Source organism: Heterocephalus glaber, unplaced genomic scaffold, assembly GCF_053883595.1.
Source record: "Heterocephalus glaber isolate CG9 unplaced genomic scaffold, H.glaber_assembly_v1.0 deba00000122, whole genome shotgun sequence".
In the NCBI taxonomy this organism is placed as follows: Eukaryota; Metazoa; Chordata; class Mammalia; order Rodentia; family Bathyergidae; genus Heterocephalus; species Heterocephalus glaber.
This window is the reverse complement of record NW_028258138.1, coordinates 57,885,253-57,897,299: the sequence shown is the minus strand read 5'-3', so window position 1 is coordinate 57,897,299 and position 12,047 is coordinate 57,885,253. Positions and strand designations below refer to the sequence as shown.

Sequence of the window (12,047 nt, the reverse complement as noted above, 5' to 3'; positions counted from 1 at the left end):
CCTCTATTTTAAAGTATAAAGTTACATATATCAGGCTTTCTTAATTGAGGCAATTAATCTTTTGGGGAAGATAAGATTTTTGTCTGGGGGTGGCTCTGTGCATTACAGAATATTGAGCAGAATCCTTGGACTGTACATGAGATGCCAGTAGCAGTTCTCCAGTATATGAATCCTTGTATCTTTAGATATTGTCAATGTCCCCTGATGAGCAAAATCACCCCAGACTGACAGCATAACACTGACACAACATAATGCGGATAGGAAACAGCTGGACAATTAGCAATACTGAGAAAAACTATGTTCCACCTTATATAAAATTGGCAACATTTCTGATGATATGGATATTTTGTTTTGAAAAAGATAAACTAACCATTGGAAATAAAACACCTTGATGAAACTTTTGTGGAAAAAATGACTAAAATTTTTAACTAAAATATTTTTATACAAATAAGCAGTGAAGCCTCAAATGGATTCATTGTACATGTTATAATTCCTGATTCTAGGATTTATTGTCAAGTGCCTGATACTCTCCCTGAAAGAATAATGTAACAGACATGCCTAAAATATTTTTTTTACTCTCCTCGGACCTTTTTTGTTTTGGTCAGTATTAAATTTAAATTTTGTTGTTAAAGTTAATCTAAAATCAGACTAGTAGCAGAGAAAAACAGGTTGTGCGCAAGAAAAATTTTTCTGTGTGCCAACCACACATAGTCTTCATGCCAGTAATTAACCAGTGACTAAAATGAAAGGAAAATTAGGAAGTGAGGTTTGATCAAAATATACAGTGAAAGTAAAATTTTAAAAATTTATTAAAGCAAAAGACATGTTGCCATTAACCCCCTTAAAATACTCCCTGTTATTTCAAACTCACATACCACATTGTTCTTTTCACTTTCTGAAGTAGTTCTACGAGTCTTCTTTTGTGTCTTTATGAAGTATGATGAAAAACACAGTAAATGTTGGTGCCATGTGCCATCCATTGAAAGGCATACTTGTAAAATCATTATGGTGGGTCATAATTCAACTTATTTACCAGATCTTGTACCCTGTGAGTTCTAGCTCTTCCCCAAAGTCAAAATTACCATAAAAGCTGAATGTTTTCAATTGATTCAGGATCAAGTGGCAAAGACAGCACAAATAATGTTACCAACAAAACAGGACTTTCAGAACTGCTTCCAAAAATGCCAAGAATGATGGGACAAGTGTGTCTAAAGCAAAGGGGAACAGAAATTAATTGCAATGTGTCTTTTACTGTAATACATTTTTTTAAAAAGTATACATTTACCACAGCTTTTGATCATTTATCGTAGTTTCAATGTTATATTTTGCACTTAATTTTCTCCACTGAAACAATGAAGAGATTAAATATAGTAAAATTAACAAACTTCTAAATGACCAGAATCAAAATTTATCTTTAAGGCATACTTTCCAAAAGTTTGAATCTCTATCTACACATATTATAGATTACAACCTCAGCTTTAGTCTCTTTAGCAGGTGACCTAAGCAACCATCGTTTATGAAGCTGAGTACCTGGAAGTCACATGAACCAGAAAAGAGAAAGCCATAGTAATCAGAAAGGATTGTAGAAGATGTTTTATCTGATCTGTTTCCTGCATCCAGCCCTGGAACTTAACATGACTACTTAAGTTATATTCCTGCCTCCTTGTGAGGCACAGTTTTTACAACTTTCCTATTTACTAGCTCAAAGTTTACTTAAAAGGAAATTGAGTGCATAGGTTATAAAAGGTACCACAAGGAAAAAGAAACTTTCTTTAAATATATGTCATGCATTCCATTTTAATCCCTTATATTTAAAACTTGTTAGTTATATAAAACTTGAAAGTTCTACCAAGGGTTATAAAGTAAAGCTGTTTCAAATATATCTTACAATCAATTCAACATTCATAAGAGTCTCTTCCCAATTTAATTCCATTCATGAAAGAGACCGTAAGATAAGCAACAAGATTTTGCTTTAGAATACAGTATACATTCATGCAGAAGGCTGATTACATAATTCTTAACAAAAATGAGTTTGAACCTCATTCAGCTCCTTCAGGCTCCAAAGAGCTGCTGTAAGGGAAAAATAACATCAATGCTACTAACAAAAAATAAAACCCCCACAAAATCCTACTATTAGTAGTGTTCAATCTTAACATGGCCTCTTCCCTTTGAGTGTGAGTACGGTATACACTGAGTGTAGCTTTAGTTTCTGTTAGTTGGTTCAGTTACTACTTGTTTGCAAAACTACTTTGAATTTTCAGTTATTTCCAACAAATATATTATGGAGTCTACTTAATTACAGGCAATGAAAGAGCACCTCCACGTTTTTTTCAGAGAGCCTTTGTAAAGAGTTCCTTTTGGCTCATCTTTTTTGCTCACAATGGGCATCTTTTACCAAATCCTACCTCAAAATGTGGGACAGGTATCTTTTTGCTAGTCCAGCTGTCAATTTTCTCAGCTACACTGAGATGCCACAGAGCTCAATGATATCAAGGGCCTGTTATTGATAATCTTTTCCTGTCCTTTAAATGGGCTTACCCTTATGTATAAGACTTATCAAAAAATTACATATGACAAAGAAAGAAAATACAAGTAATTCTCCAAATACTTAGGATTAAGATAAAAATACTGTATTCTTAATAGCAGACTTTTATCAAACTTCCTTGGTATGATTTTCTGTTTAGCAAGACAATCTATACAGATTTAAGGATCTGCATGATTTTAAAGATTTCCCTCAGCTAAATATTGAAATCAATACATAAAATAAGATACATGAGAAATAACAGTATTTACATTTTTTAACAAAAAATGCAGGGGAATACCAAACATCAGGAGAGGCAATATGACATTTTTATCAACAAACTAGGAATTGTAAAAATTCTCTTTTATTTTAGAAAATATGCTGTTTAATTTCAATATAATTTCAGAGTATAAAAAATATATTTTAAAAAATCTAGCAGGCTATTTCTTAGAAAAATGTTTTAGATTGGGTCATCCCTTTATTCAACACATATTTACTCTCTACCTACAATGTATCAGGTCAGTGAAAATGAAGGTATAAGTAGATGATTTTTTGTATTCATTACGGTTATTGGTACATTTTAGGTATACAATAGGATGACATTCATCATTGGAAATTTGTACCTTTACATGATAGATGATTACTGAGTAATGATTGATTGATCACGATGAACCCATGTGACAATGACTATTCTAAGTGTTTGACAATGTACAAATAATGCAGACATAAGGCCCATCTCAAGGCCTTTACATTCCAGTGGGTGAATGTGTGTGTTGGGTTGAGGGGTGGATGATGAGAGGTGATATTCCCAGACTTTCCCTAGTTAAATATAAGACATAGTTCTCCTGTAGTCCAAGGAAGGTTTTTTAATGTAATAAACCTTTCAAATCCATATGAAAGAAGCACTGACATGTCCCTCTAGAAAAGAAGTGCTTGTGTTATGAAAAGATTTTCTGGTCTCTTTGTGACTGATATGGGGTACATACAGGACAGAGTGCAGATTGTAGCTGATAAAACTTAGTAAAATTATCAAGTCAGTTTGGGAATAAAATCAAATCTACCACATTAAGTTTTCATGATACTCTAAAGGCTGATTTGACACACCAATTCATGCTCACATAGATCTAACAAAATCTAAGAATTCAACATTTTTTCAAGACATGACATGTGGATAGGCCCTAGGCAAGTGGTCAGTGATTGAGTAGAGACAAGTATCCTTACCAGTGAGAGGAAATACATATCAGATTAAGAATAAATCACAAAGAAAGACAAGTGATTTAATTATACAATGCTGTTTTTTGATTATAGGAAAATAATTTAGAATACTTTGGGTAGCTGTTGAGCTCTAAACAAATATTTTCAATGTAGGATAAAGTACATCTGATAATTTTTTAAATCAACTTTCAGTTTCCAGTTTTTTGAATTATTTAAAATATTATTTTTAAAATATTTAATACATTCATTTATTACACAGACACAGCCAGTCGTGGTGGCACACACCTGTAATCCCAGCACTCACAAGGCTGAGGCAGGAGGATCACTGCCAGTTCAAGGCCAGCCTGGGCTACCAAGTAAGTCCAAGACCGCCCTGGATTATATAGTGAGACCCTGTCTCAAAAACAAAAACACACACACAAATATAGGCTTTATGAAACTACAGACATCACTCAACTTACTCTGATGAAACAATGTTGTTAAAATGAATGCCTGCTAAACATCACACTCTCAGGTGAATGTGCTGTAAGGAAGTGGGGCCTGGTTGGAAAAGGTGGATGATTGGGGCCATGGCCTGGAATGGTTTATCTCCCTCTCTGGCTCCTCCCTTCTCTCCCTGCTTCCCGGATGTCATGAGTGTGAGCAGCTCTCCTCCACCGAGTCTTTCCACCATGTGGTTTCTGCGTTGGGCCTGGCTACCTGCGGACTGAAACTTCTAAAATTTTGAATCCAAATTAATTTCTACTCCTTTAAGTTGTGAGTGTCAGATATCGTATCTAGCAATAGGAAAGTGACTAAGACACCTCCTTGCAATAAAGTCAGGGCTAAACCCATGATTTTATAACAGAATGTGGTCATTATGCAGACAGGACCAATGGAAAACACTGAAAGTTTAAGATGATCAAATAGAATTCATATTAAACTTAATAACAAAGTCCTATTATTAGAGGCCATCAGTCAGGTCACAGAATTATTCTTTGTAATAATATTTATTGGAAAAATATTTGACCTTCTAGAAGATTCCAGTGCAATTTAGTAAATTTCCTCACTTCTTTGGAAAGATGTTCCTAACCAGTGAAGAAACTGCCTTCTCCATTACTTCTTTTAAATGTGCTTCCATGGCCAAATTATTTTCATTATTAAGCAAGGGCTCAAGTCTGTACTTCAGGACTTCAGAGGACCTGAAGGCTGTTTTGTCAGAGAATTATTTCCATTGAATTTCCAACAATGATTTCCACATGAATATCTACCAAATACCTGTAAGCTAACCAATATCCTTTCGAAATAATCTTGAGGGACAAGAAACTCGGAAAAGGAAATGCATGATGCTCAGAATACATAATTTGAAATAAACTAATAGCAGTCCTCACTTCCTATGGTTCTGATACACATGAGTGTGGTTCAGTTGAGTGACACAAATCCCCAAAATAGTTTAAATTTTAGCTACACCAATAGATGAACAGAGTACAAACTTCACCAGTGCCTCTTCGGCCCACAAATCACTACACAAATAGCAGATGTGCATCATGATTAGTGATCAGTCATGTCACTTCTTTCGAAGACCACTGGTGACTGGCCAGTGCAAGTCTTGTTATTCAGTTAGCATACAAACCCAAGCATGTAGTTGTGCTACACCTTGTTTCTCAGTGACGAAACCACATGGCATATTATAATAGATTATGGAAAGAGGAAATTGGGCAAGAAAGATAAAGGAGCAGAGAAGTGAAAAGTGAGAATGCAGAATGTGAAATGTGAAGAGACTACAGTGGAGTGGCAGAAGCAGCGGCTGACTGGGGACCTGACACACTGCCACATGGTGCTCCTCAAGGTACAGCCAAGGAAGCAGTAAAGGTGAACTCATCGGCACAAATGAGGACAGTGAGGATGATGTGAGAAAAAGAATGAGATGTTCCAGAGGAAGTCACTCTGGCAAAGCAAAACAAAATAAATAAAGCCAACAGTAACAACCACAACAACAAAACAAAACATTTAAAGGAATTTTCAGAGAGATTTTATGACATTAACAGTACAAAGTAAAACATTTGGAAGCTGGTCCAAACTTAGAAAGGAGAATGACAATTAACCAAGGGATGGAAAAGAAGTAGAAAAAAATTAAAATTAGAAAATTCTCAAAATGAATTCAAGATGGGGGACAGTACAGTGTAGTGGTAAACAGCACTGTTCAAATCTCAAGACTGCCAAGAAACAGGGGTGACTACAGGCAAATTGCCTAAACTACTTATTTACAAAATGGAAATAACAACACTGCCTGCACCTAGACTTCCTGGGAGAGATACATGTGATCTGAGATGTAGAGTACTTTGCACAGTGCCTGTCCTACAGAGCAAGGGCTCCATGAGTATTTAGCTACCATTATTATCAATACCTTTAAATGTGAGGCCAGGCTGGGTGACTCCTCTTCCTCACACACACACACACACACACACACACACACACACACACACACACATATTTACTTGTTTAAGATGAGCCAAAATAAAAATTCCACCAAAATATTTCATAAACTCATTCCTTAAAACATGGTTCATAAACACATTCCTTAATGTTCTTTAGGTCATAAACACATTCTTTAAAAAATGACTGAGACAGAAAGCACAAAAATGAGCATTCATTCTCACTAACCCATAAATAAAATCAAAACATGTACAAACTATGAAAGATTTCAGAATTATAACAATGTCAGTGTGAGGTACAAAACAGGTATTCTCTTTTGCAGTAGTACCTGACACAAAGATCCTGGAACACTTTGGAATGCATATCTAGTGCCTTACAACATCTCTGCATTTCTAGGCTCACATACCATTAGCAGAGTTACTTTCATAGTATCAGAACAATTGGAATCAACCTTAACATTGATCATGATGAAAGTTCCATAAATTACAGCACATTTATAGAAGTAGAACATAGGTAGTCAAATCAAAATTTCTGAAGACATGGGAAAAATAAATCAGGATGTACAAGTATATAAGCTGCATGAGAACACCGTTTCTTTTTTTTAAAGGAAGATAAAAAATAAAGAAAAGGAAGCAGCAAATTCACTAGAATACACAATAGCATATTTCTAAATCTTAGGACTGCAGGCATTTTTTCTATAATTACCTATATTGTACAGGGTTTTTAAATGTTATGAACTGAGTAGGTAGTGCACACTTGTAGTCCTCTGGGAGGCTGAAGAAGGACTGCAACTTTGAACCTAGCCTAGGCTACACAGAGACTTAACAAGGCCCTATCTCAACATTAAAAAGAAAGGCAGGGTGTGGTTCAGTGTGATGGGCCCCGTGGTCAGCACCCAGTTGAGCCCAAAAATGGTTCTACACAGCCGGCCTTCTGCATCTATGATTTCTGTATCAACAGATTCGATCCACTGAGAAAAAAAATGTTAAAAGTTATATACTGAACATGTGCAGACTCTAATTTTGTTATCATTTCCTAAACAGTATAACTATTTGCATACCATTTGCCTTATATGAGTTACTATAACCTAGAGATGATTCAAACTATACAGGAAGGTGTGCATAGGTTATACCTAAACACTGTACAATTTATGTAAGAGACTCCAGCATCCATAGATTTTTGCCATGTAGCCTGAGAGCCAACTCTGTTATTTTTTTAATTCAGAAAAAAAATTCCAAAGCTTATCTTGTAAAAATACTGACAGGGAACAGATTCACTCCTGCTTCATTCCACTCAAAAATATTTCACTAATGACAATGGCACAATCAGCAAACTTCTATTAATCCAAATTTAACAAATGTGAAATAATTTTATGATCTTAAAAAAGGCCATTTCCTGCCCAAATCACACAACTTAACCCTTAAGGCTTGGGTGTGCCAAAATGGTTAATGCTTTTCCTAACATCAGGGATGATAGAATAGGTCCTGATGCTGTAACGTTCCTTCTCCTGAAATAAAAGACTTACTGAAATTCTAAGGTAATTTCTAAAAGAAGCCTAGACACTAACTTGTAGGTAAGAGTTGTGAAATGTGTTGACAGTTGCCACTGTCAGCCTTTTGTTGTCTCTTTTTTCCCTATAGACACAAGTTGAGAACATCTCTGAATTCCCTAAGCATTTTTCAGTGCTTTACATTGGGAAAGGTTCTTAAAATATATAACCCATAACCTCTCTTCCATTTTTACTAAGCATACACACAGCTTAAACTTCTGAGGAAAAGTGAAATTCATGAAATAGACAACAGGCTGTTCTACTTCAATATTTGACCAGCTTTCATTTTTCTAAAGGTTGCACAATAAATTAATTCAGCATTATATTGCCTGTACAGATGTTTACTGGGCTTCAATAACTATTTCAGGGTATTATAGGGAAAGCAAGAATAAATCTTATATTTTAAAAGTTTAGAATGAAACAACTGAATTTAACTAGTTTAGTAAGTTTCTTTCACCAAACTGGTATGTAAATGTGGTTGAGTATAAACACTGACCACAATGCATATCACCTATTTACCTTGTAAAGACAGTTCTGTACTATTGATGGTAAGTCTGATACAGCATCAAGATTTCCCCTCTGAGGTTTGGTTACATGAATTATAGCAAAATATAGGGATTATATATTCTTCAAGAAGACTATTAATATTTTCACTGTATATTTTTATTAGTCACAATGACCCTACTACAACTTAAAAACTTCTAGTAGTATTGCTCTGTTCTTCTATATAACAATTGTATCACTAAAATATATATGAAAAATGGAAATAAATACTTACTTATAAAACAAAGCTGTCCCCAGAACAGAAATACAGTCACAATTGGGAAAGTAACAATGAGAGTACATTCATTTGAAGAAAACCATGAAACTAAGAATAAAGAAAGGAAAAATCACAATGGGTATTAGTCTCTTTAAATCCTACTAATGGTCTAAAACGTATCTTTTTATTATGCATATGAATAAAAATAATTAAAGCCATGGCTTTAATTTATATACACACACAAATATAAACCAAATTTATATATATATATATACACACACATATATATGTATATGTATATGTATATTTCACTTGTATAACACATTCCATTTAGGAAACAAGAAGCTACAGTTACTTAAGTGTTTCTCACCACTTTTCTCTCATATTTTGTCTTTCACAAGGAAGAAGCCAGCAGAGCACAGCAGCTGAGAGCAGAGCTCTGCAGCCACACTATCTGGATTTGAAACCCAGCCCTACCAACCCTCACAGCCTTGCACAATATCTAAACACCTTTGCTTTTCAGTATCCTCAATTGTTACACAGGTATAACCCAGGACCTGCCCCTCAAAGGATTGTGACTGTTTATTTTTTCTTTTTTGGTGTGTACTGGGGATTGAACTCGGGACCTTGCGCTTGCGAGGCAGGCACCAGAACCACTGAGCTAAATCCCCGGCCCTGTTGTGACTATTAACAAACTTAATATATGCAAAGGGCTTAATGCAAAGGTTAACAATTACTCAGTGCTACAATTATTATTGTGTTTGTATGTTGGATGCCTCTAAGTGTAAAGTGCCTAGAAGTTACCTTCAGATAATGATGACTCAGGGAACCTAAGTGAGGGAGCTCTTTGTACCATTATGTCCCTTCCCCTGACTGTGTGTGAGACAAAGACACACGTGCCCTGCCTTTTCTCAAACTGACTCTGGACTACAAGATTTATTCTTGACTAGTTAAGACTTCAAAAAGGATCATTTACATGTAAACCTGAGGTGCTTTACTGAGGCAGCCCTTATTAAGTGGGTAATAGGTTACTTATATGGTGAAAATATATCCCTTGTAAAGGTAATTGAGATATTAGGACTTCAAATAAGATTTTGTTGAGAATTTCTAATACTGTTTAATTGCATTTTAATTAAATTTGTTTAATTGTATTTTATAAACCCTGAAGACCATGATTTTAGGTATGAAGCTTTTTCTCTAACAATAAAGCCAAGGAATTGCACTGAAAATATTCAAGTTTGCTTGAAGAAAGGTGGCAGAAAATGGATAGACACTCTGAAGAATGCTTGTGAATACTACCACAGGCAAGTACTGGAATTCCTCTGAAACCAACATCAGAATCCTCCAATACTCTGTTCCTCTGTATCAGCCTGTGAGGGTCTTCATCAGCTTTCACTTCATAATGATAGCCATTTGCTGCTTCCATTAAGCTTATAATGTTAAACATTGGTAAAATGTTTAAATTGATCCCTAGAATTCAACCACCACATAAATTCTATTGTGGACATCCTAGTTTTTTAGAATGTAATGCCCTCTATATAGTAGAAACTTTTTAAAGTTGAAGATTCCTGTTATGCTTTATATACTGATGCTGCCCCAAAGCCTCATGTGCTCATAGGTAGGGCTTTTGAGGTGACTGGATTATGGGGTATAGTACTCATCAGTGAATTATTTACAGTTCAATTGTGGAACAAAATTTCAGAACTTATTTCCCCTTCAAAATTTATAGCTTGGTACCAATTGATCGACCTTTCCTATAGACTTGTAGTCTCCCCAGCTTCTGATAACAATTATTTTACTTTCATCTTCTATTTTAGATTCCACAAAAGAGTGAAATCTTACAATATCTGTCTTTCTACTCTTGGCTTATTTCACTTAACATAATGGCCACTAATTCCATCCATGTTGCAAATCACTACATCTTATCCCTTTCACATGACTGACTAGTATTCCATTGGATATGAAGACCATTTTCCTTTTTTCTGTTGTAATATTCTTTTATTTTTCCTAATTTTTTCTTTTTTCTATTCGTACATGTGTGTCATACATAATGATTACATTACTCATGGGAAGTTACTACACATACATGACACATCTTAATTCTTTTTTCAACCCCTTCCCTTCTGCTCCCTCCATCTCCTGGTCCCCTTCCCTTTAGCAAAAGACCTACAGTATCTCCCTATCTCCTATTATATTTCTTACACTGCTCTGTATTTATATTTTGAATTTCTCATTCATTCATCAACTGATGACACTGAGGTTGGTTCCACATCTTGGCTGTTGTGAATAGTGCTGCAATGAACATAAGAGTGCTGATGTCTCTTCAACATACTCATTTCCTGTCCTTTGGCTATAAACTCAGTAGAGTGGTTGCTGGATCACAGTGTAGAATTACTTTAATTTTTTTTAGGAACCTCCATACTCTTTTCCATAACAGCTATACTAATTTATATTCCTACCATGAATGTGTAAGGGTTACACTCTGTGTAGCATTTTGTTTTGTCTCTCTGATAATAGGCATTCTAACTGGAGCACAGTAATATTTTGGTGGAGCTCTGTTTTTATTTCAGTGATGGCTAGTGATGTTAAAATTGTTTTCATGTACCTGTAGGGCATTTTGCACATATAGATTTTCTTTTATTGTAAGTACAAGCTTTCAAGTAGAAAGTCAGAATGTACTTAAATATGCTTAAAGAAATCCACTAGTACATAAGCAATAAAAACAGAAATTCTTTACTTGAGTTAACTGCTTTACATAACTCACCAACCCAAGTTTGTAAGAGAAGGCAGAGTCATGGTACTATAAACAAAGCTGAAGTCAATTCAGTTAAGTTGGTTCCCAAGTTCCCTCATGTTTCGGTCAAGAAAAACAACTCTAAAGCAAGGCTAAGCACAAAAACACTCTAGGAATTACCCATGATAACCTGATCTTTAAACTCTTGATTCTCTTCCTCTTTCTTTGCTGAGGGAGCGTGGCTGCATTTTGTTGAACACTGAAAAGGTGAAGCACTACACTAAACAAGGCTAAAGAATGGGAAAGAGGCTCAAAAATTAAAGAAAGTACTTTTGGTAGCAGTAAACAAATGCAGAGTAAGGACTCTAAGAACAATCACCCTAAACAGCACAGTCCTTAGGCCAAAACTTTGAGAACCCCACAGTATACAAATAGAAAAAAAAACAGTAAATGCATTTTACTGTGGCAAGTAGAGGAATACCGAACATCTCTAAACATTGCATCAGTATTTATTATTACTAGCTGCTTTTTATTTCAAAAATAAAAAGTCCCATTTTGCTTCCCTTTAAATGATCACTTATAGCAGGACAAATAAACAGGGAACTTTTGTAGAAGTCTTATTGTCTTAGTCTGTTTTCTGTTACTATAACTGAATACCCCAGACTTGGTTATTTATAAAAAGTAGAGGTTTATTTGATTCATGGTTCTGGAAGCTAAGATGTCCAATAGCACAGCACCAGCCTCTACATAGCTCCTTGGGAGGGCTTATGCTGCTTCACAATATAGCAGTGAGCTGAAGAGGAGATGAGCATGTGTGAGAAAGAAAGAACATAAGGGGTGAACTTTCTTTATA

General features: G+C 35.2%; 1 protein-coding gene across 6 annotated transcripts in view; it reads right to left on the bottom strand.

Moving 5' to 3' along the window:
- LOC110350590 (leukocyte surface antigen CD47-like) overlaps positions 1 to 12,047 on the bottom strand; it is a 42,605-nt gene that overhangs the window by 12,368 nt on the left and 18,190 nt on the right. For all 6 annotated transcript variants that reach the window (XR_015452666.1, XR_015452665.1, XR_002397264.2 and 3 more), the window contains one exon: positions 8,479 to 8,568. Coding sequence is in view for 3 of the 6 variants with exons in the window: in XM_087214903.1 (XP_087071029.1) it covers positions 8,479 to 8,568 (90 nt within the window). In the remaining 3 variants the exon portion in view is untranslated. The remainder of the gene's footprint in view (positions 1 to 8,478; positions 8,569 to 12,047) is intronic.